The sequence below is a fragment of the Muscardinus avellanarius genome (genome assembly GCF_963383645.1).
Source record: "Muscardinus avellanarius genome assembly, chromosome: 3".
Lineage (NCBI taxonomy): Eukaryota > Metazoa > Chordata > Mammalia > Rodentia > Gliridae > Muscardinus > Muscardinus avellanarius.
In genome coordinates, this window is record NC_137788.1 from 26,405,801 (window position 1) to 26,431,453 (window position 25,653).

The window sequence follows — 25,653 nt, forward strand, 5'->3', positions numbered from 1 at the left end:
TTCCTCTCAACCCTGAGATTGATTTAACACTGGTTTTGAGACAGACTTTGTTCAGTGATCCCTTTATTACAAGTACCACCGACAATGCTATTAACCCAAACAGTGGGTGTTTTCTAAATATTAACTTGGGTACTTGATTCAACAAAGCCAGACTTATATTTAAATTTTCTTTAGGAATTTTGTAGTAAAAAACCCAGGTCTAAAGTAGCTACAGAAAGGGGAATATTATGTGTGGTTATTTTTCTTCTCAAGCTATATCCCCAAGTTTGTCAGACTCATTTAAGTAAAGGCTAGACTGTAAGGAATAGAGCCAGGTGAGGTGGTGTCTGAGCCATGAAGTATAAATACTGCAAGATGACATTTTTATTCAGGAATTAGGGGAGATTCAAGTCAGTATAGATTCTTACTCTAAAATTGTCATATCTGACTTTCCAGAACGCACATTTTCCTATAAAAACCAGTCTTTTGGTTTCTTCAGTTAAGTCAAAACTACATGTACCTCCTTCCCCATATATTTTTGCTTGTTAGTGTATTTCTTGCTGTTTTCATATTATTCATTTCCTATCTGTGAAATGGTTTTTGTTGTGTTTTTTTTAACTTGGGACCACCAAGTTGTAAAGTTGTATGTTTTTACCTGACAGTTGTACCACAGGTGGACTGTCATGTTGAGAAGGGTGAATTGATAGCTTGTATTTGTTTTGAAAATTAAATTAATCCTTGATAAGAGTTGCAATTTTTTTAGGAGTTAGTCCTTGACCACTAGGTTTGATACCATCTCCATTTTGGGTGACCCGTTTCACCAGCAGGCCTGTTACTCTCCATGACTAACTGTGTAAGTGCTTATAATGGAATAAATTGCTTTTCTACATAACTCATGCCGATGGGTTTTATTTAGTATATAACATTAATTGAACACCAGTCTCTGGCCTCTTAAGTCTGTCCTAGAGAACTATATAGGCTTTGAAGTGTCAAAGGCAGTGTGGTAGAGAAAATTTAAGGCAGAATTTAAATTTGGAAAAGGTGCTTAGACTTTTCTCACAAAAATGGTGAATGTCCCCACTATATTTTTCACTGGGGCCTGCATTTGCAGGTTAGGTAGGCTGGGAAAACCTTTATCTGGGGATTAAACCCAGATGGACATTCTACCTCTAAGCCATACCCCCAGTTCTATTTGAAACAGGGTCTCACTAGGTTGATGAGAGTCTCCCTACTTAACTGAGGCTGTCCTTGAACCTGCAGTCCTATCTCAACCTCCCAAGTACTGGGATTACAAGTGTGCCTCACCACACCCGGCAGGAAAATCTTAATTCTAAATTTTAGGTTCAAATCTGGATTGGCTCCTTTTATCCAAGTTAGTTTATAGAGTATGGTTGGAATTATCTAGGCACAGTTTAAGAGAGTGCTTTATGAGTCTGTGTAGCCCTTAAGAAAAAGACTCATGGCACAAAAGAATTCAAGTTGCGAACCCCATATAGGAGAAATTGGGTGCCTTTTGACCCCAGTTTGTCTCCCAAAATGTTTTTGGCTTAGATAAACATAAGGCAAGATAACTTCTTCACAATATTGCAAAATGAGTCCATACATTTGTCCTTTACTCCGCGCACGTGTAGAGTCGCTGCTGGAAGATGGGAAGCACTTTTCCATCTCAGTGCATTGTAATCCCGGACCAGCCACCTACAAACCAGAACCCAACAAAGACGGCTGGCTTTTCTTCTAAAATCTCTAAACAGGCCCTCCAGTATTCACAGTTTTCATAGGGTTACTTGCTTGCCAAGCTCTAGCACTCCTCTGTTGGGGAAAAAGTCCAAAGGGTACTTAGTGATCCTTTGCTAAGAAGGTTTTTCTGTCGTTTCTGGGTTACAGATTTGGCCATATATTTCTAAACAGCCCCTGTAAAGTAAAAAAAAAAAAAAAAAAAGTTTATACTTTCTTGAAGTAATAGCAGTAAAAAGTTTCTAATGAACTTCAAGGTTTAAGTTAGTATAAGTTATGTTGGGAGTGTGATTTACGTATGACTGGAGATGACTATCCTAGCATATATTTGGTTGGGTACCTCTTTTTTACAAAACAGTGTGAATGGTTACCTACATGATGATGAGTAAAAATTTTTGTGTTCGGGTAAACCAAGTATTACTAAGATACTTACATTTTATTTCTTCAGGTTAATCATGGGTTTGTTTTTGCAGTACTAGGGATGGATCCCAGGGGCATTCTGCCTCCAAGCTATATCCCAGCCCTATTTTTTACTTGTGGGGCGGGGTACTGGGGATGGAACCCAGGGGTATTCTACCTCTGAGCTACACCCCAGCCCTATTTTTTTATTTATTTTGAAACTGGGTCTCACTGAGTTGCAAAAAGTCTTAAGTAGTTGAGGCAGTCGGCGAACTGCAATCCTCCTGTCTCAGCCTCCCTAATGCTGGAATTACAAGCATATACCACTGCCAGGCTTTATTCTTTATTTTGAAACGGTCTCACTGAGTTGCAAAGGGCCTCACTAAGTAGCCAATGCAGGCCACAGACCGAATCCTTCTGTCTCAGCCTCCCAAATGTTTGAGATTTCAAGCATCCACCACACCTGGCTTAGGTTTGTTTTTCTGTGCACGCATTAGCAGGTAAGTAATCCCAATTATAGGATTATAATCTCCCAAATAAGTCATAAATTCTATCTAAATATGTATGAGCTGGACATGATGGCATACGCTTGTAATCCAGCATTCAGGAGGCTGTGACCGGAGGATCACGATTTGGGACAGCTTCAGCTACTTAGACTCTTTGCAACTCAGGGAGACCCTGTTTCAAAATAAGAATACAAAATAGGGCTAGGGGTGTAGCTTGGAAATCGAATGTCCCTGGGTTCTAACCCCAGACCTGCCCCAAAAACATGTAAGGAGAGGAAAGTGGCACATGCCTATAATCCCAGTACTTGGGAGGCTGAGGCAGGGAGTTCACAGATTTTTTTTTTTTTTCCCCCTTCAGGAAATTGGACCCAGGAGCATTCTTCCTCTGAGCTACACTCTGGCCCTATTTTTTTTATTCTTTATTTTGAAACAGGGTCTCACTAAGTTGCAGAGGGCCTTTAAAAAAAGACCCTGTTTTGAAATAAAAAGGGCTAAGGGTACCAGGAGGGTACCCTTAAGCTTGTAATGAGACTCATCGAACTAGCAAGAGCCTCTTTCAAAATAATAGGGCCGGGTTGGTAGCGCATGCTTGTAATCCCCACGCTGGGGAGGTGGACACGGTAGGATTGCACAGCTTTGAAGCCAGCCTCACTGGCTTAAGAGACCCTGTTTCCAAACAAAAATATATTTAAAAAAAAAAAATAGGTGTCTGGGAGTGTAGCCCAGAGATAGAAGGGTTTCCAGGAATCTCAGTGCCACCAAAAAAATAAAATAGGGATGGGGGTATAACTCAGAAGCAGAATGCCCCTGGGTTCAACCCCCAAAACTAAAGAAAAAAAAAGCTGAGGGTGTGGCTCAGGTAAAATGCCCTGGGTTCAACCCCAATTGCTAAAAAAAAGCCATCAAAATTGAGCTAGGCATGGTGGCACATGCTTGTAATCCCAGCATTTGGGAGTCTGAGACCTTAGGATAGCATTTTGTGGACAGCCTTGGCTACTTAGGCCCTCTGCAACTTAAACCGTTTCAAAATAAAGAATAAAAAATATAGGGCTGGGGGTGTAGCTCGAGGGCAAATGCCCCTGGGTTCCATCCCCAGACTCTCAAAAAAGAAAAAGAAACTTGTGGATTTGTATCCAGAGATGTAACTAGGGAATGAAAAATGCATAATTACAGCGTTCAGTAGGCTGAGGCCAGAGGATCACGGTTTGCGAACAGCCTCAGCTACTTAGGCCCTTTGCAACTCAGTGAGACCCTGTTTAAAAATAAAAAATAGGGCTAGGGGTCTAGCTCAGGTAGAATACCCTAGGGTTCCATCCCCAGTACCATAATGGGGGGGGGGCAATGTATGTGTATATGCAGTATACAGGTTGGCACAGATCTTTATCCCTTTTATCTTTGCATGGGGGGCTACTGGGGATTGAACCCAGGGATGCCCCAGCCCTTTTTATTTTTTGTATCTCACAGCCAGGCTTGGTGGCATATGCTTGTGATCCCAGTACTTGGCAGGCTGAGATGAGGATCACAGGTTCAAGGGAGGCCAGCCTCAATGACTTACTGAGGCCTTCTGCAACTTAAGACCCTATTTCAAATAAGATATGCAAATAGGGCTGAGGGTGTAACTCAGAAGTAGAATGCCCCTGAGTTTAATCCTCAGTACCACACACACACACACACACACACGGCATCTTGCTTGTGTTGCTGAAGTTATTCTCAAACCTGGGATTCCAGGCATGTCCCACCATGCCTAGCTTTTTTTAATTTTGAAATAGGTCTCACTAAGTTCCTGATGGTGGTCTTAAAACTTCAGTTCTGTCCCAGCCTCCTAAGTGCTGAGATTACAGGAATGGATCACAACACCTGGCTCCTTAGTTTCTTTAGGGTGTTTATAGTGCTGGGGATTGCTCCCACGGCTTGGCACATGCAAGGAAGGAGAGTGTTCTACCACCAAGCTTCGCCCACAGCCCTATCCTGAGTTTCTTTATCAGGGAATCTAGGACTCTATAAAGAATATGAGAACATATGGTAGAGAGTGACATGGTGAAGCTCAGGGATCCTGAGTAGATCTCTGGTCACAAAGATGCTTCAGTTTTGTCAGCCCAAAAAGTCTGTGAAATAGGAACAGGTCCCACTTGTCTTTATTTTTTTCTTTTTTACATGGTACGGAGGATTGAAACCAGAACATTCTACTCAGAGCTACGTACTAGCCTTTTTTATTGTAAAGCGGCCCCAAGTTGCTGAGGCTCACTTTGAACCAGCAATCCTCTTGTCTCTGCCTCCCAAGTACAGGGATTACAGGCATGTGCTATTAGATCTCTTATGAGATTTACTTTAACCTAGTGGCTGCCTTTGTCATAGTCTGAATTTGATATCACAATTGCCTTCTTTGCTATACTAAGAAAACTGAATAGCAGGTGGGTGGGATAAAGAACCGAGAATGCCCAGTCTAGGTGCTTTATCTGCTGGAGAGTTCCTGGTGACAAGTGGTTCATATTTTGGGTCCTACTACAAACTGAAACATTCCATTGAAACAAACATTGATACAGGCTTGGAGGCATGGGTTATGACTAAATGACTTGTCACTAGACACTTAAATTAGAAAAAAGCAGTAGTTAGTATTGTTAAGAAAGCAGTACCAGTGCAAACACCACTCTCCCCACAAAGATCACCTTGAGACTGTGTCTCCAGTCCACCTGCCTGGGAAGTGGGAGCATCAGCCTGTTCCTGGCTCTGGGGAAGCATAGCCCTTTAAAGAGAGAGAGCTATTTTCCATCTGTTCCTAAATGAGCACAATTTGAAAATGTTTCCCAAATGATTTTTATCTGTTTTCCACCGTGAAATGTTCCCTGAGGCCTCCCACCATCCATCCCCTAAGCCAATGTTCGGTGACATTTGGCCGGTAACAAATACTGACTTGTAAGTTGAGAGCTCTTCTGCGAGACTGATCCTTAGCTGTTCCATCTCTTTGTTCTTCTGTTGCTGGAGTTGGACCCCGCTTCTTAACTGCCTCTGTCGTTCTTCCATTTCCTCCAGCTGCTCCTGCATCATGAGATAGCATGAGATAGCCAAGAGCTCAAGAGCTTTTTTTTTTTTTTTTTTTTTTTTTTTGCAGTACTGGGGATGGAACCCAGGGGCATTCTACCTCTGAGCTATACCCTCAGCCCTATTTTGTGTTCTTTATTTTGAAACAGTCTCACTGACTTGCAAAGGGCCTCATTAAGTAGCTGAGGCTGTCCTCGAACAGCGATCCTCCTGTCTCAGCCTCCCAAATACTGGGATTACAAGTGTGCGCCACCACGCTTGGCCAGCCAAGAGCATTTCTAATGAGCCAACCAACATAACCCAATGTCCACTATACTTTATAAAGCACTTCCAGCTGGGTGTGGTAGCCCATGCATTTGGGAGGCTGAGACAGGATAGCGGATCATGGACAGCCTCTGCTACTTAGTGAGGCCTGGCCCTTTGCAACTCAGTGAGACCCTGTTTCAAAATAAAGAATAAAAGCCGGGCATGGTGGTACACACTTGTAATCCCAGAATTTTGGAGGCTGAGACTGGAGGATCGCGACAACCTCAGCTACTTAGGTCCTCTGCAATTTAGTGAGACCCTGTTTCAAAATAAAGACTAAAAATTAGGGCAGGGGATGTATCTTGGAGGTCAAATGCCCTGGGTTCCATCCCCAGACCCACAAAAACAACAAAAAAAATGAAAGAAAGAATAAAAAATAGGGCTAGTGGGTATTGCTGGGAGGCAGAATGCCCCTGAGTTCAATCCTCAGTATCGCAAAAAATAAATAAATAGGGATAGAAGTGTAGCCTGGAGGTAGAATGTCCCTGAGTTCAGTCCCCAGTGCCACAAAAGTAAATAAATGAATAAAAGTGCTGGGTCGGGCATGGTGGTGCATGCTTGTAATCCCCATAATCTGGAGGTTGAGACTGGAAGATTGCAACCTGGAGCCTCAGCTACTTAGGCCCTCTGCAATGTAGTAAGACTGTTTCAAAATAAAGAACAAAAAGTAGAGCTGGGGATGTAGCTCGGAGGTAGAATGCCTCAGGGTTCAATCTCCAATACCACCCAAAAAAAAAGAAAAAAGAAAAAGAAAGGGCTGGGGGTATAGCTCAGAAGTAGAATGCCTCTGGGTTCTATCTCCAGTACCACAAAATAAAAAATAATTTAAAAATTTTAAAGGTGGGCCTGGGATGTAGCTCAAGGACTCCTGGGTTCACTCCTCAGTACTAGGAAACATTTCTAGTTGGCATGCTTGTAATCCTGGTACTTGGGAGGCTGTGACAGAGGATCATAGGTTCGTGTCCAGCCTCAGCTACTTAGGCCCTCGCAACTTAGACCCAGTTTCGAAATAAATGAGTCTGGGGATGTAGCTCAGGTAGAATGCCCCTACATTCAATCCCTGGTACTGCAAAAAAAAAAAAAAAAAAAATTGGAAGATGTGGAGTTTCGTTCTATAAAGTGTCCCTGCCTGGGAAGAAGGAAAAAAACGTCTGCAAGTCAGTCTCTGGCTTAGCTGCTAACTGGCTTCCATCTTAAAACAAGGGTACGGGAGAGACTGTTGATGTGGGAAGTTACATTGTAAACGGGCAGTGGGTTCACCTCTGATTTTGAAGAATACTAAATTGGAATCCTATTGGGTACATGCTGCTATTAGAAGAATAGAAATAATCTGTTCTTGGAGTCAACCTTGATGTACCCATGGCCCGTCCATCTTTAGCATTTGGTACTTTGGCTAAATCTCAGCTCTCATCAACATTGTGAAAAGGCCTTTTTTGTTGTGGGGCTGTGCCTGGGCACCACACAGACAGCTGTACCACCCAAGAGTGGCTTGTGAGAGCAGAGTCTGCACACTGCTGCCCCAGCTTCCCACTCTCCTGTCTGGCAAACCTCCCTTCCTGAAGCATAAAAGTACATGGTTGAGGAAACAGTCTGTACCATCAGCTGGAACTGGAACGGTCTCCGCAAAGTAAAGGAGGGATTACTGCAGTGACAGAAGGACAGCTTCCAGCCCTAATCTTTTTCCTTTTTTTTTTTTTCCTTCTGTACTAGAGATTGAACACCTGGGGTTGTTCTACCTCTTGAGCTACACCCTCAACCCTTTTTAATTTTTTTTTTTTTTTTTTTTTTTTTTTTTGGTGTGTGTGTGTGTTACTGGGGATGGAACCCAGGGGCATTCGACCTCCAAAGTATACCTCTAGCCATAATTTATTCTTTTTTATTTTGAATCAAGGTCTCACTAAGTTACAGAGGGCCTCAAAAAACAGCTAAGATTGGCCACAAACTTGTGATCCTCCTCTCTCAGCCTCCTAAGTACTGGGATTACACGTGTGTGCCACCACACTTGGCTCCTTTTTTTTTTGTGTGTGTGTGTGGTACTGGAAGCCCTTCTACTTCCGGGCTACACTCCCAGACCTATTTTTACATTTTTATTTGGAAACAGTCTCCTAAGCCAGCGCCGCAGCTGGCTTCAAACCTGCGCAACCCTCCTGCCTCTGCCTCCCAAGTGTGTGGATTACAAGCGTGCGCCACCACGCCAGGCCACCTGGCTCCTCTTTTAAAGTTTTGAAACAGGATCTTTCTAAGTTGCTGAAGCTAGCTGCAAAACTGTGATCCTCCTGTGTCAGCCCCCCAAGTACTAGGATTACAAAAGGGTGCCACCACGCCTGGCTTTTTTTTTTTTTAACCTAGAGGCATTCTACCTCAGAGCTATACTACCAGTCCTATTTTTTTTTTTTTTTTTAATTTTGAAACAGGGTCTTTCTAGGTTAATGAGTCTCATGAGTCTCACTACTTGCTGAGGCTGTTCTTGAATCTGTGATCCTCCTTTCTCAACCTCTCCAGTAATGGGGTTATAGGCATGTACCACCATTCCAGGTTTATTTTTTATTTTGAAGCAGGGTATCTTTAAATCTAAGGCTGGCCTTGAATCTATGATCCTTCTCTCCCATCTTCCCAAGTACTGGGATTACAGGCATGAGCTACCATGTTCAGCTTGGGTTTAAAGTATGAGTAAGGAGCTGGGTGTGGGAGCTCACACTTGTAATGCCAGTACTTGGGAGGCTGAGACAGGAGGATCCCAGGTTCCAAACCAGCCTCAGTAACATAGCAAAGTTCTCAGCAACCATAGTGAGACCCTATTTCCAAATAAATAAAATTGGGCCAGTGAGCAATAGTAAAGCCAGGCATGGTGGCACACACTTGTAATTCCAGTATTTGGGAGACTGAAACAGGAGGATCGCGATTTGTGGACAGCCTCAGCTACTTGGTGAGGCTCTTTACAACTCAGTGAGACCCTGTTTCAAAATAAAGAATAAAAAAATAGGGCTGGGGGTGTAGCTTGTGGTCGAATGCCCCTGGGTTCCATCCCCAGGCCCGCAAAAAAAAAAAAAAGAAAGAAAGAATAAAAAATAGGGCAGGGGGTGTGGCTCAGAGGTTGAATGTCCCTGGGGTTCCATCCCAGACCCATAATAATAATATTAATAATAAAGAACAAAAAATAGGGCAGGGGGTGTAGCTCGTGGTTGAATGCCCCTGGGTTCCATCCCCAGATCTGCAAAAATTAAAAAATAAAGAATAAAAAATGGGGCTAGGGGTGTAGCTTGGAGGTAGAATGCCCCCGGGGTTCCATCCTCAGTACCGCAAAGAAAACAACAAACAAAACTTTTATATCATTCTCAGTAAATCCTCTACCCACCCACAGCAAGCAGTCGCAAAATTCTACCCACTTCAGAAATCTCTCGTTTTCTCCTTCATAAGGTGCAAGAGTTCTTTTTGGGCTCTCAATCTACTTTCCGTACTGTGACCTAATGTGTAACTGTGCCAGGGACTATTGCAAGAGCTTTACAGATGCTAACTAGCTTTTCTCGCACGCCTAGGATGTGTTAGTGCTTTTAACTCCATTTTACATGGGAGGGAGCCAAGCCACAGAGGCCAAGTGCTTGTCCAGGCTCCCAGTTAGTAAGTGGTTGAGCCAGGATCTGCAACCAGCAGAGCCCACACACCTCCAACTCCACTTAGCTGCCTTTATAGATGGGCTCTCTTTCGGCAGAATATTTTTTCTGCGAAAGCAAGAAGGCCAAACTGGAGTAACCTTGCTACTCTTCAGTTAGACAATAATTTTTGTGTGAGTGTGTGTGTGTGTGTGTGTGTGTGTGTGTGTGTGTGTGTTGGGATGGAACCAAAGGGCTTTCTACTTCCGGGCCAATTTTATTATTTATTTATTTATTTATTTATTTATTTGGTGGTACTGGGGGTGGAACCCAGAGGCTTTCTACTTCTGGGCTATACTCCCAGACCCATTTTATATTTTATTTGGAAACAGGGTCTCACTAAGTTGCTGAGAGCCTCACTAAGTAGCTGAGGCTAGCTTCGAACCTGCGCGATCCTCCTGTCTCAGCCTCCCAAGCGCGGGGATTACAAGCGTGCGCCACCACACCCGGCAATTTTATATTTTTTAAATTTATATTTATCTCACTAAGTTGCTGAGAGCCTTGTAGCTGAGGCTGGCTTCGAACCTGCACGATCCTCCTGTCTCAGCGCTGAGATTACAGGCATGCGCTACCATGCCTGCCTTTCAGTTAGAGAATAATTTCACTTTTACCAATTTTATTTTATTTTTTTACTTATTTTGCAGTAGTGGGGATTGAACCCAGGGGCATTCTACCTCTGAGATACACCCCTAGCCCTATTTTGTTTTGTTTTCTTTCTTTCCTTCCTTTTCCTTCTTTCTTCCATTTATTTATTATGTGTGTGATCCTCCTGTCTCAGCCTCCTAAACACAGGGATTACAAGCATGCACCACCACGCCTGGGCCCCAGCCCATTTTTTATTCTTTATTTTGAAACAGAGTCTCACTGATTACAAAGGGCCTCACTAAGTAGCTGTCCGTGAACTGCAATCCTGTCTCAACCTCTCATGCTAGGATTACAAGTGTGTGCCACCATACCCCGATTTTCCTATTTTATTTTTTGTTTGTTTGTTTGTTTTTGAGAGTCCGGGGATGGAACCCAGGGGCATTCTACTTTCGAGCTACACCCCCAGTCCTATTTTTTTTTTATTCTTTATTTTATTTTATTCTTTTGGTGGTACTGGTGTTCCTGGAAACCCTTCTACCTGCGGGCTACACTCCCAGACCTATTTTATGTTTTATTTGGAAACAGTCTCTTAAGCCAGAGAGGCTGGCTTTGAACCTACGTGATCCTCCTATCTCCGCCTCCCAAGCCTGGGGATTACAAGTGTAAGTGTGCACCACCATGCCCGGCCTTGATCCTTTATTTTGAAACAGGGTCTCACTAAGTTGCAAAGGGCCTCACTAAGTAGCTGAGGCTGTCCACGAACTGCAATCCTCCTGTCTCAGCCTCCCAAATGCTGGGATTCAAGCGTGTGCCACCACGCCCAGCCTGCCCTATTTTTTTTATTCTTTATTTTTTTGAAACAAGGTCTCACTAAGTTGCGGAGGACCTCACTAAGTAGCTGAGGCTATCCACGAACTGCGATTCTCTGGTCTCAGCCTCCCGAATGCTGGAATTACATCCTTATTTTATATACTGAAATTCCCCATAAAATTCTGGGGTTGGAGGGTGTAACTCAATGGTAGAATGCTTGCCTAATAAAATTCTGTTTGGGAACCAAGTATAGTAACAAAAACCTGTAATCCCAGTACTTCCAAGACAGGAGAATCACAGGTTGAAATTCAGCTTCAGCAATTTAGCAAGATCCCATTTCAACATAAAAAAAAAATGAAAAGGGCTAGAGGTGCTGCTCCTCTAGCTCAGGTAGATGCTCCTGGGTTCAATCCACTGAACCAAAAAACAAATCCATTTTGGAAAGAGTCTGTGGCTTTAGAGAAAATCTTTTTACAATCTGGTCAGAATCTCCCTCTCCAGCCTCAGATGTCTAATCCCTTAATGATTCAACCACACTGAGGTCACGTCCCAAAACACAGCGTCTTTGTATACTCTGCTGTTCTATGATCTGTTCCCTCTGGCGGGGAATACCTTTCTTGCCTGCTCAATTAATTCACTCCTCAAGGCTCAGCTCCAGCTCCCTACAGCAGTAAAGTGTGGACTCCGAGCTGGATTGCTCACGGTTATATCCTCTGCATCACGGCCCAGCTGTGTAACCCTGGACAAAGGACTTCTCTTTCTCACCTGTTTTCTTATTTTCCCTTCTTCCTTTCTTGGTGTGTGTGAGTGTGGTACTGGGGGTTGAACCCAGCAGCACTAACTGGGCAAGTCCCTGAGAGGCAGAGAATACAGAACTAAGTTAAACACAGCCCCTACCTTCTGAAAGCCCGCGGCCTGGGGGAGAAGCAGACGTAATTGTTTATTCACTTAGTAGTTATATTCCACTGTGTTCTAAAAAGGGATTAGAACTGGCTCACACTTAATCAGAAATAACTTGAATAGAAGGGAGATGGTGACGTGCACAAAAAAGGAAAACGAGGAATAGAGATTTACAGATCTCATCCCAGTTTAAGAGTGGACAGCTTAAGGTGGAGACTGGATGGGTGGGGCTTGAGGGGGAACGTGGGGTGCAGAGGAGGGGAGTTCATTTCACCTGCTCATTCCCTCGCCCTCTCCACACCCCCGAGTGCCCTTCACTGGCTCTTCAGTTAGAATTAGAAAGTGGTGCGCCGGGCGTGGTGGCGCACTCTTGTAATCCCCGCGCTTGGGAGGCTGGGACAGGAGGATCGCACGGGTTCGAAGCCAGCCTCAGCTACTTAGTGAGGGTCTCAGCAACTTAGTGAGACCCTGTTTCCAAATAAAATATATAAAAAAAAAGTCTTGGAGTATAGCCCAGAGGTAGAAAGCCTCTGGGTTCCTCCCCCAGTACCACCAAAAAAATAATAATAATAATTAGAAAGTGGTGCTGTGGAGCCGGGCGAGGGGCACATGCCTACAATCCCAGTACTTGTGAGGCTGAAGCAGGAGGATCACAGGTTTGAGCCTAGGGGACTTAGCAAGACCCTGTCTCAAAATTAAAAAAAAAAAAAAAAGTGGGCCAGGCATGGTGGCACATGCCTGCAATCCCTGCACTTGGGAGGAGGAACACAGGTTCCAGGCCAGTCTCAGCAATAGTAAGACTCTTCAGGAGTGACTCTCATCAACCTAGTAAGACCCTGTTTCAAAAATAAAGTATAAGCCGGGCGTGGTGGCGCACGCTTGTAATCCCAGCGCTTGGGAGGCAGAGACAGGTTGAAGCCAGCCTCAGCTACTTAGTGAGGCTCTCAGCAACTTAGTGAGACCCTGTTTCCAAATAAAATATAAAATAGGTCTGGGAGTGCAGCCTGGAGGTAGAAGGCCCCTGGGTTCCACTCCCAGTACCATAAAAGTAAATGAAAGCCCTGGCTCCCTTCCGCGGCCAGCGGGCCTACCCTGTACTGCTGCACCTCTTCGTCTCGCTTTTGCCTCACGAGTGTGATCTGGTCCTCCAGGTTTCTGTTTTGCAGGTGGAGCCGCCGGGCCTCTGCTTCCAGGGGTCTCAGCATCTCCTTCATCTCCTGGATCTCGGCCTGGGTTTTCTGCAGTGCTTTGGCCCCCGCCTCTTTCCTCTCCAGGAGCCGCAGCAGCTGAGGCTCATACTCCTCCTCCAGGCCCTGGCGGTTCTCTGCCATGAGATTTTCAAACTGGGCAGACAGCCGCCGGCTCTCTTGGAGAAAGTGCCCATCGCTCTGGCTTGGGGGGGCTTCTAGCTGTTGCCGTAGCTGCTCCTTCTGCTTCTGATAGGCCTCCCGGAGCTGAGTCAGTTCTCCCGAGAGCTGGGCTGCCCGAGCAGTCAGGACCTCCCGGAAGTTGACAAACTGTGCCACGTCCTGCTGGCGGCACTCCAGCTGGTACTGGTAGGCGACACATTCCTTGGTCACCTTGAACAACTTCTGCTTGACCAGTCGGATCTCCTCCTTCAGCCCATCCCTCTCCAGCTCTGCCTGGGCCTGCAGCTTGTAGGCAGCCAGGATGTCCTGGTGGACCTGCTGCACCTCCTGCAGGGCAGGTTCTCGGAGCAGCACGAGCTCGTGCACCAGCTGGTCCCGCTCCTCTTCCAGCTGGGCCACCGCTTGCACACACTGCTGGAAGCGGCCCTCTAGCCGCTCCAGGTCCTCCATGCTCAGGTCCTCCTCTGTGCCGGGGCTGGGTGCTGCTCCAAGGCTCTCCTCGGGAGGAGAGTTCTCCTCCCCTGCGACCATTTCTCCCTCACAAACACCCTGCCCTGGGCTCGGGCTCTCTGCAGGCTTCAGCGGCTGAGCTGCACCTGGTGTCATGGTCTCTTCCACACACCCCGTCTCCTGTGGGCCGGCAGGTTCCACCACGTACAGAGTCTCCTCCGGCTGCCCAGCCTCCTCAATAAACAGTGTCTCCTCTGGCTTCTCAGTCTCCTCTACATAGAGGGTCTCTTCAAAGTCACCTGTGTCCCCAAGGAAGAGAATGTCTTCTAGGTTCACGGTTCCCTCCAAAGACAGAGTAACTTCTGGGTTCAAGGTCTCCGCTTCATTCAGGGATTCAGAGTTCCCCTCTGGAGGAGAATCAGCCTCTGCTCTTGTTTCCCTGCAAGAGAAATGGTTCCAAGTAAAAGGGCAGCCATGGTGCTAGGAGGGTCGGGACCAGAGCCATTAGCCAGGTCCCCAGATCTTGGCGGTCACTTGTCTTTTCCCTCCCCTTTGCTGATCTACCCCCTCCACACCCTGCAGTGTGTGTGTGTGTGTGTGTGTGTGTGTGTGTGTGTGTGCACGTGTGTGTTTATGGTACTGGAGATGGAACCCAGGGGCATTCTACCTCTGAACTCCCAGCCTGATTTATCTTCTTTCTTTTCTTTTCTTTTTTTTTTTTTTTTTTTTTCAGTACTGGGAATGAAACACAGGGGCATTCTACCTCCAAGCTACACCCCCAGCCCTATTTTTTAATTTTGAAACAGGGTCTCACTGAGTTGCAAAGGGCCTCACTAATAGCTGAGGCTGGCTGGGAACCCACAATCCTCCTGTCTCAGCCTCCCAAATGCTGGGATTAAAAGCGTGCACCACCATCCTAGCTTATTCTTTTATTTTGAAACAGGATCTCACTAAGTTGCATAGGGCCTCACTAAGTTGCTGAGGCTAGTTGTGAACCTACAATCTTGTCTCAATTTTTTCAATTTTTTTTCCTTGTGGTACTTGGGGGTAGAACCCAGGGGCTTTCTACTTCTGGGCTATATCCCCAGCCCTATTTTATTTTATTTTATTTTACTTTTTTGCAGGTCTGGGGATGGAACCCAGGGGCATTTTACCCTCGAGCTAGACCCCCTGCCCTATTTTTTATTTTTTTGTGGGGGGAGGTACTGGGGATGGAACCCAGGGGCCTTCTACCTCCGGACTAAACTCCAAAACCTATTTTTTTATATTCTTTTATTTGGAAACAGGTCCCTTAAGACAGCAGAGGCTGGCTTCGAACCTACACAATCCTCCTGTCTCAGCCTCCCAAGCGCGGGGATTACAGGCATGTGCCACCATGCCCGGCTTATTTTTTATTCTTTATTTTGAAACAGGGTCTCAGTTGTGGAGGGTCTCACTAACTAGCTGAGGCTGCCTGCAAACCGCGATCCTTATGTCTCAGCCTCCCAAATGCTGGGATTACAAGTGTGCGCCACCATGCCTGACCCCAGCCCTATTTTATAATTTATTTGGAAATAAACCTGTGTGATCCTCCTGTCTCAGCCTCCCAAGCACGGGGATTACAAGCGTGCACCACCACACCTGGCGAAAGACCCTATTTCAAAATAAAGAATTATTCCGGGCATGGTGGTGCATGCCTATAATCCCAGTATTTGGGAGGCGGAGACAGGAGGATCACAGGTTTGTGGCCAACCTCAGCTACTTAGTGAGGCCCTCCACAATTTAATGAGACCCTATTTCAAAATAAAGAAAATAGGGCTGGGGGTATAGCTCAGAAGTAGAAGGCCCCTGAATCCAATCCCCGGTATCACAATCTCAGCCTCCCAAATACAGGGATTACAGAACAATCGTGCACCACCACACCCAGCTGGTTAATTTTTATTTTGAAACAGGCTCTTGCTAAGTTTTTGAGTCTCACTACTTGCTGAGGCTTGTCCTTGAACCTGCGATCTTCCATCTCTGCCTCCCAAGTACTGGGCATACAGGTGAGTGTTACCACACCCAGTCAGGTTTTAAATTCTGTCTCATGAACCAGGGGTGGTGGTGCAGTCTGTAATCCCAGCATTTGGGAGGCTGAGACTGGAGGATCGTGGTTCACAGACAGCCTCAGCTACTTAGTGAGGCCCTTTGCAACTCAGTGAGACCCTGTTTCAAAAAAAAAAAAAAATAGGGCTGAGAGTGTAGCTTGGAGGTAGAGTGCCCTGGGTTTCATCTCCAATACTGCTAAAAATAAATAAATATAATAATAGCCAGGCATGGTGGCGCATGCTTGTAATCCCAGCATTCGGGAGGCTGAGACCAGAGGATCATGGTTCCCAGACAGCCTCAGCTACTTAGTGAGGCCCTCTGCAACTCAGTGAGACCCGGTTTTCAAAATAAAGAATAAGAGCCGGGTGTGGTGGCGCACGCTTGTAATCCTCGCGCTTGGGAGGCTGAGACAGGAAGATCGCACAGGTTTGAAATCAGCCTCAGCTACTTAGGGAGGCTCCCAGCAACTTAGTGAGACCCTGTTTCCAAATAAAAATATAAAATAGGTCTGGGAGTGTAGCCCGGAGGTAGAAAATCCCTGAATTCCACCACCGGTACCACAAAAAAAAAAAAAAAAAAAAAAAAAAAAAGAATAAAAAATAGGGCAGAGGTTGTAGCTCAGAGGTTGTAGCACCTGGGTTCCATCCTCGGCCTGCAAAAAAAAAAAATAATAATAATAAATAAATAAATAATAAATTGTGTCCCTTTGTATGTGTGCCTGTGCACAATGCTGAAAACTGAACCACAGGCTAAACGTGCTCTGTGTTGAGCTACACCCCAGGCCCTAAACTTTATCTTATCTCCAAATTCCCAATAAAGATAATTTTAAGTCTTATGTAGAGTACCTGCATCTATATCTACCACCTCCGGAGTCTCGGGTTTCCCTTTCTGCTTGTTGGAGAGGCCCTCGGGAAACCATCAAAGGACACTCACCTCAGACATCACCGGGCTCTGCCCAAACACAGCACCTGCTCCAAAACTAAACTCACGCCGACCTCAGCAGCCCCAGCTCAGTCGCATCGCTTTGCCATAAAGGAAGTCCTTTGGGTCATTCCCACCCGTGTCACTTGGGGCCTTAAACCCAGCTGTCCCCAAGCTGGGGTTCTGGAGGTGCTGAGTGTATATTCTGAGAATACACACTGCCATACTCCAGGTTGACTAGAAACCTTTACTTTTTCTTTTTGCGGTACTGAGGATGGAACCCAGGGGCATCCTACCTCTGAGCTACACCCCCCAGCCCTATTATTATTTTTTCATTCTTTATTTTGAAACAGAGTCTCACTGAGTTGCAAAGGGCCTCACTGAGTAGTAACTGAGGCTGTCCTTGAACCCGTATCATCCTGTCTCAGCCTCCCAAATACTGGGATTACAATCCTGCGCCACCACACCTAGCATTTCTTTTCTTTTCTTTTTTTTTTTGCAAAACTGGGGATCGAACCCAGGATCATTCTACCTCTGAGCTACACCCCCCAACCCTATTTATTTTTTATTCTTTATTTTGAAACAGGGTCTCATTGAGTTGCAGAGGGTCTCACAAGTTGCTGAGACTGGCCATGAACCTGTGATCCTCCTGTCTCAGCCTCCCAAGTATTGGGATTATAATCATATGCCACCATGCTGGCTCTTTTTCTTTCTTTCTTTCTTTCTTTCTTTCTTTCTTTCTTTCTTTTTTTTTTTTTTTTTGTGGTACTAGGGATGGAACCCAGGGGCATTCTACCTCTGAGCTACACCTGTAGCCCTAGTTTTTGAGTTGCAAAGGGCCTCACTAAGTAGCTGAGACTGTCCTCCTGTCTCAGCCTCCCAAATGCTGGGATTACAAGCATGTACCACCACACCTGGCTTTTTTCTTTTTCTTTCTTTCTTTCTTTTTTTTTTTTTTGTAATGCTGGGGATTGAACCCAGGGCCTTGTGCATGCTAGGCAAACACTCTAACGCTGAGCACTGAGCCACTTCCCCCAGCCCACAAGAGATCTTTTTTTTTTTTTTTTTTTTTTTTGGCAGTACTGGGGATGGAACCCAGGGACATTCTACCTCCAAGCTACCCCCTCAACCCTATTTTTTAGTCTTTTTATATTTGAAACAGGGTCTCACTGGGCTGTGATGGGTCTTGCTAAGTAGCTGAGGCTGTCTGAGAACCATGATCCTCCAGTCTCCGCCTCCTGAATGCTGGGATTACAAGGTCTCAACCTCCCGAATGCTGAGATTACATGCCTGTGCCACCATGCCCGGCTCACAAGAGATCTTTAGACAGCTCTTTCCCTTATTAGGGAACTTCTTTCCCCTATTAGCCAATTCACTGAGAACTGATCTTTCTACCTGAAAAAGTCTCTAGTCATCCACCCCCCCCCTTCTCCATCACCAGGCACTAGTCCAAGTCACCATCTCCCCCACACTTTGTACCAGCCTGAAATGGGTCTCCTTCCTTCCCCACCTGTCTACTTTCTACAGTGCCACAGTTTTCTTGAATACAATATGTTTCTCCTCTTCATGATTTCAGAGTCTTGAACAGGTGGCCCCAACTCACTTTCACTCACCCCCATACTGGGAATTGAACTCAGGGGGGCTCTACCACTGAGCTACATCCTCGGCCCTTCTTGTTTTGAGACAGGCTCCTGCTAAGTTACCCAGGTTGGCCTCAAACTTGTGATCCTCCTGCCTCAGCCTCCCAAGCAGCTGCATTTATACCAACTTACCTTTTTTAGCCTCAGCTCACATTCTGCAATCCACCACCCAGGGCCTGACAATCCAGAACATGTGTCGACTTTCCACACCTCCCACACTGTGCCCACAATGTCTCGGGATGCAATGGTGGGGAGTGCAGCCACCTGCATCGACAGCAGCCCTCTACTCTTTGGGAAGGAAGAGCTCCTGGAGCCAGGACGGTGCACCTGCTCAGCCAGCCAAGCCGCCCTGCTCCTCAGCAGAGTCCCTGCCTTCCCAGCCAGTGGTCCTCTGGTCATTCTCCACCTTGGAATGACTTAACCATGTTCAGGGCGCTGTTCTGAGCATCGTACCTGAGTACGCACTGATAGGATGCTCGTCTCTTACCCCATGTATAGACAGACGGAGTGGAGCACGCTCGTAAGTCCCATACTTAAGAGGCTGAGACAGGAGGACTGCAGGTCAAATGCCACCCTCAGCAACTTAGAGAGACCCTGTTTCAAAATACAAAAAGGGCTGGGGGTGTAGCCCAGAGGTAAAATGTCCCTGTGTTCCATCCCCAGTACCACAGTAAATAATAAATAAATAAATAAATAAGGCCGGGCGTGGTGGCTCACGCTTGTAATCCCAGCATTTGGGAGGCTGAGACCTGAGGATCGCGGTTTGCGGACAGCCTCAGCTACTTAGTGAGACCCCTTGCAACCCAGTAAGACCTGGTTTCAAAATAAAGAATAAAAAATAGGGCAGGGGGTGTAGCTCGGAGGTCGAATACCCCTGGGTTCCATCCCCAGACCCGCAAAAAAAAAAAATAAAATAAATAAATAAATAAATAAATAAGGAAGCCTAAGAACAAGGAGTAAAATGCTCACTGGAAGTTCTACAACTCCTACACGTAAGTCCTAAGTGGTGGATGGGGCTATAGAAGGCCTTAGGCCAGGTGTGGGGCATGCCTGTAACCCCAGTACTTGGGAGGCTGAGACAGGAGGATCACAGGCTCAAAGCCAGCCTCAGCAACTCATTAAGGCTTGCATCAACTTGTGAGATCCTGTTTCGAAATAAAAACAAATAAAAAAATAGGGTTGGGAGTGTAGCCTGGAGGTAGACTGCCCCTGGGTTCAATCCCCAGTACCACACACACTGACACTCTTTTCCTAGGGTATTCCTGAAGTCTAGAAGAAGAAACTACTGCATAATACATTTTTCACATAGGAGTTTTCACACAGGAGTTAAAACATCTTTCTAAGCTTGGAGGTGTATTTCAGGGCTATAGATTGTTTGCCTAGCATTCAGAGAGCCCTTGGGTTTGAGTCCCAGCCTAGTGCTGCAAAAAAGAAAAAGAAAAAACTTAAAATGTTTTTCTATTAACATCTTTCTTTCTTTCTTTCTTTTTTTTTTTTTTGGTGGTACTGGGGTTCCTGGAAGCCCTTCTATCTCCGGGCTACACTCCCAGACCGATTTTTACATTTTTATTTGGAAACAGGGTCTCCTAAGCCAGTGTGCGCGGCTGACTTCGAACCTGTGCGATCTTCCTGTCTCTGCCTCCCAAGCGCGGGGATTACAAGCGTGCGCCACCACAATCCGCTTCTATTAACATTTCTACTCACCATTCAGTCCCTGCTCAAACCGTATCTCCTCTGGGAAGTTCTCAAGCTCCCCTGCAGCCCACAGCACTCTGTGAGCAGCTCACCTCAGCCGAGCGCTGTGCTGGAGAAGCGCGTGGCACTCTCACTCACAGTGACTTTCTCAGGGGCAAGGACAGCGTCCTAGGGGCAAGCCTAGGCTCCACATCCCAGGGTGCGGCCCTTAGAAAGAAGGCAGGCAGGCCAGCTGCCCAGGCCAAGTGGCAAAGCTGGAGGCAGCTCTGCTCCTGACTTCCAGGGCGTGCTGCACCCCACCCAGAGCGCCAGAGGCTGCCTCACAAGGGTCTCTCTATGGAGCAAAGAAAGAAGCGGAGGAGAGAGAGCGTGAGCTCAGCAGGGACCCCCGACCTCAGGCTTCCTGAGCCCCAGGCAGCCTGCCTGTGCCACCCAGGCCAGGTCCTGGAGGACTCCAGCAGCTCCGTAATGGCCATCAGAGCTGCGGCTGGGACTATGTGACACCATGCACGCAATAGCCCATGAGTCTGACTCTGTCTGGCTCTGTGTAGAGCGCAGTACAGGGGGGTGTATACACAAGACTGCTGTCCCTTCACAGGGCAGTGGGTGGGTGTCGAGAGGTGGGTATCTGCATCTCCACCTCTACTACGCTGGGAAGTCCCAGGGCCACAGTCCGCTGTGGGGCAGAAGTACTCTCCACTCACCCAAAGTCCCTTGGCCACAGGTCCCTTTCCCCTAACCAGTGGTAAACCACCCAGAGTGTGGACAGATGAGGGTCCTCCTGCCGCTGGGGGACCTGAGACCCTCCCCAACCCCTCCCATCAAGCAAGACCAGCTGCCCGAGCAGTGGAACAGTCTCAACTTCAAGTTGGCAGGTGCCCCACCTTGCACCAAGTGGCTTCCTGCAGCAAATTCGCAGCTGGCTGCCCCCATCCCCAGCTGACATTTGGAAGCCCGGCAGAAAAAAAAAAAAACGAGGACTGTTTGGGGACAGATGGGCCAAGTGGAATTTGAGTGTTTTACAGCCGGAAAGGGTTAATTCTCACGCGGTCGTGGAGGGGGAGGGGTCCATACCTAAAGAGCCACAGACCCACGGCAGAGGCGCCCGGACCGGGGGGCCCGGGCTCCCCATCCCGCCCCGCCCGCCCGGGCCACGACCCCCGCCTGGGAGAGGGGCCCGGGGGAGGGCCCGGCCCACCCCGGCCCGGGCGGCGACGGGGGCCCTGCCCTCCTACCTCGCGGCCTGGGCGGCGCCGTCCCCGCCGCGCCGGGGCTCCGGGCTGGCCATGGCTGCGCGACCCGAGCTCGCGGGGTGGCGGGCGCGTTATTAATAGCCGGGGCCGCCGCACCCCGGCCGCAGCGACACCGGATCCCGGCGGCGCCCACTTGGCGCGGCCCGCGGCCCTCCCAGGGCGGGCGCCCGGCCTCCCCTCTCCCCTCCCCGGCCCCGCGTCCCCACCGCCCGCCGCGCGCAGCTGTCCCGAGGGTGGGGCCGGCGCCGCTGGGGAGGCTGGACCGCCACGCCCGCCCCCCCGCCGGCCTCGATGGGCTCGGGGAGGACGCGGCCGCCGGCCTGCAGGGGTTAGGCCGTGGGGGTGAGTCCAGGTCTACACCGCTGGGTGGGGGTGGGGGGCTGGGGGATGGAGCCCAGGGGCCTTGTACCTCCAGGATATGTCCTCAGACCTATTTTATTTTTTACTTGGAAGCAGGGCCTCGCTAAGTGGCTGAGAGCCACGCTAAGTTGCTGAGGCTGGCTTCCAGCCTGCGATCCTCCTGTCTCAGCCTCCCAAGTACCTGGGATCAGAAGCCATGCCACCACGCCCGCCTTAGCCCCACTTTGTGCCCCCCTCCCGGAGACTTTTGGGGTCTCCCCATTTGCTCCAGCTGTCTTCCCCACTCTGCTGGCTGCTGTAAACGTCAAGTCCTCCTGCCCACTGGTGTCAAGGTCACACTGGACACTGAAGCCTCTCTGTCCCGAGGAAGGCTGCTGGGCCCCTTCCAGACCTGGCCCGGGCTTTTTTCCACTCGGTCCTGGGGCCTGAGGGCCTTTGACTCAGTGGCCCCAGGGGCTGGAGTTATGTGTGTTGAATGAGAACCCTGGGACGGTGGGGTGGGGAATCATGCACGGGGTAAATGTGTGTGGTCTGTGCACGGTGACCCACGCCCTCATGGTGGCAAGAACGTATGGTCATGGTCTGGTGTGCGGCACTGGGACTGTGGAGTTGTGTGTCCTGTGTGGGCTGTGGCTGTCACTGATCACAGGATGGACGTGTGTGGCAGCTGTGCCTGCCGCGGCTGGCGGCAGTGACCGGGACACGTGTCTGTCCTGTGTGTGGCTGCGATTCTGACTGTATGTCTGACTGATGTATAACCACAGTGTTGTGTGGCTGTGATTCTGACTGTCTGTCTGTGGTTGTGTGTCTGACTGACGTGTAACCGCAGCGGTGGGGGTGGGAGTGCTCGCAGCCGTGTGTGGAGCTCTGTGACTGGGGTGTGAGCGTGCATTCATCCACCATTTGTATATTTATATCTCTCTGTCTAATGCAAGGGGGTGGAGGATTAACACCCAGGCTAGCCCAATATATCCTTGTAAGGCATGAATGAGAAAAAGTCGGGTTTTGGAGGCGGCTGGTCATTTTCTGACTTACCCCTGAAATATTCCAGGGGAGGAGGTTGGCAGCGCCTCCGCTGGTCCTTCAACAGCTGCTGCCAGTCAGAGGGGGTGAAGGAGCTTGCACCAGGCCTGCCAGCGGGCGCTGTTTGCCCGGGGTGCTAGGCAACAGGCAGCAGGGGTGGCTTTAGACGGGCCATCCGTCTCCTCCAAACCCCCTGCCCAGAAGCTGGCCCTGTGCAGACCCCCAGGACTAAACTCGTAACCCCCCTTAGCTTCCCTTAAGACTTTTTGGGGCCAGAACATTTATTCCCCCCCAGGTGTTACGGTTTGAAATGGTGGGGTTCTTTTTCTTATTCAACGAAGGTTGGTTGAATAGAAAAATTAACGGGCAGCTCAGTGCAGCAGCTTTAACAAATCTTTCTTACAAAATTAGTAGGAAATAGAGAAGAGAGAAAAGCAGCATGCTGACCCGCGTGCTGGGGAGCCCGAAAATAGAACTGCGGCCCCTTTTGGGGACCCCAACCCTTAAATAGATTTTGTGTTGGTATCTGTCTCATCAGCGTTACCAAAGCAATGGGCTAGTTACTTATTCCTTAGCCAGGTGGTGCCTCTTTGTCTCTGGACAGTGCACTTCCTAAGTGCAAGGGTCAAGAATCTACCTGGCCCTTGTCTCTGTTGTACTGGGCAGTATTAGTTGCTCATCAACTAGAGTGCTTTGAAGCCACACACAAAGTTTACCTTTCCTATGCCCAAGCCAGATCCAGAGGAGAGGAGGTAAACAGAGGCACCGATTGCCTCTATTGTAGTTTTAGGGCTAATGGCTTCAGTTGACTCTAAGGCTTTCACTATAGGTCAATGATTAGAATGAAGGCCAAAGACAGAGCGGTACTCTGCATTGTAACAGCTGCAGCCCCCTCCCTGCCTGAGTGCCTGCACAGCACCCAGGCTCTGACTATATTTTACACTTTGGAAATTATCAAAGCAATTTTCCAGTACTGGCACATTAATACATTTTGATGCCTCTTCCCAATACTGGTACACCAGGGGCCCAGAAACTGTTCTCTCCGCTCAGAGCACCCTTTCTAGCTCTTTACACCCAGCTTCTAGGGTCCTTCAGGTCTCAGCACACGTGTCATCGCCTCAGAGAAGTCTACCCACCCACTGCTCACCCCATCGCCTCTTAGTCCTCTGTGTAGCTTTTATCACCATCTGCAACAACATGGCTTAGTTCAGTTCCTTCTCTGCTTTTCCCACTAGCCTGGAAGCTCCATGAGGAAAGGGATTTTGTGTTAGACAACTGTGTCCCCAGGGGTCGGCACAGGGCATGCAGCAGGAAAAATGAGGCATGATGACCTCTGCAATCCCAGTACTTGAGAGGCGGACACAGGAGGACTGAAAGACCGAGGCCGGCCTCAGCAACTTAGCGAGACCCTGTTTAAACATCAAATCAAATAAACCAGACTAAAGTGTAGCTCAGAGGTAGAATACCCCTGGTTCATTCCTCAGTATGAGAGAGAGAGGGAGAAAGAGAAGAGAGAAGTAGGAGGAGGGAGGGAGGAGGGGGAGGGAGGAAAGGAGGAGAGAAGAGAAGGAAAGGAAAGAGATAAGAAAATTCGTTGGATGAAGGAAGGCAAGGATGATCACAGCTGGGCCGATCCAGGCAACATTCGATGCCTGTGGCGTGCCTGGGCCCCCACCACCAAGGAGCCCTAGTCTACTCTAAGAGACATGGGTGTGCACCCAGATGGCATCCACCCAGGCACAGTGCTGTAGGTGAGGCTGTGGGGACTGTGTCCGAGCAAACAGCCTTATTTGGCCCAGGCCTGCAGGAAGCTCACCACATGCAGGAGTCTAGAACTCTCCCCTGGGGAGACAGCAGGGATGGAGGTAATGCCAAGTCCCCGGGGCCAGGGGTGGGAGAGATTAACTCCAGGACTGGGAGGCTGGCGGCCCAGGACAGAGTAACCCAGCCCTGGAGGACAGAAGATAAAGGGTGTTTCAGAGCCAAGCACAGATAGTGCTTGGAAAGATAAGCACAGCCACTCTCTGCCCCTCCACAAAGCGAACGGTCCTCTGCTGCCCCGCACTGTGGGGCTGCATCCTGCTGCCTCTCAGCGCCCTCGCCTCTGACTTCACTGACTCTCAGCCCCCTGGCCTCTGGCTTCAAGCCGGGCTTGGCCAGGAGGGATCACTGGCAGGAGATGAGAGGAAGGGAACAGCAGGATTCCCGTGCTTATAATGCCTCCTTCTTTCTGTGATTTTGGTAGTTAATATACTTCTCCACCTGTAATCCCTGTACTTGGGAGACTGAGACAGGAGGATCACAGGTTTGAAGCCAGCCTCAGCAATTTATGAGGCCCTTAGTGAAACTTGAAACTGTTTCAAAATAAAGAATAAAACCCAGTGTGGTATCCTGCACAGGCTTGTAACTCCAGCACTTGGGAGGCTGAGATTGGAGGATCGCAGGTTCAAGGACAGCCTCAGCTACTTAGTGAGGCCCTCTGCAACTTAGTGAGACCCTGTTTCAAAATAAAGAATAAAAAATGGGGCTGGGGGTGTAACTCAGAGGCAGAAGGTCCCTGGGTTCCATTCTCAGTGCCACAAAAAATAAATAATAAAATAGGGCTGGAGGTGTGGCTCAAGGGTACAGTACCTCTGGGTTCAATCCCCAGTACCACACAAAAAGAAAAAAGGAGCCGAGTGTGATGGCACATGCTTGTAATCCCAGCATTTGGAGGCTGAGACAGGAGGCTCACGATTAGAGGACAGCCTCAGCTACTACTTAGTGAAACACTTTGCAATTCAGTGAGAACCTGTTTCAAAATAAAGATTAAAAATAGGGCTGGGGGTGTCGCTCAAAATAATGCCCCTGGGTTCTATCCCCAATACTGGGGAAAAAAAATAGCCAGGCTTGGTGGTGCATGCCTGTAATCCGATTACTTGGGAGAATAAGACAGGGTGATTGCAGGTTCAAGGACCATCTCAGCA

At 48.2% G+C, this 25,653-nt stretch overlaps 1 protein-coding gene across 1 annotated transcript; it reads right to left on the bottom strand.

The window, feature by feature from the left end:
- Window positions 1-1,829: 1,829 nt before the first annotated feature.
- On the bottom strand, window positions 1,830-21,339 carry SYNC (syncoilin, intermediate filament protein; the record flags this gene model as incomplete). The annotated part of the gene is made up of 4 exons (XM_080691177.1): window positions 1,830-1,890; window positions 5,530-5,654; window positions 13,000-14,167; window positions 21,287-21,339. The coding sequence occupies 4 exons, from the start codon at window positions 21,337-21,339 to the stop codon at window positions 1,830-1,832; spliced, it is 1,407 nt and encodes a 468-aa protein (XP_080547303.1).
- Window positions 21,340-25,653: the final 4,314 nt, after the last annotated feature.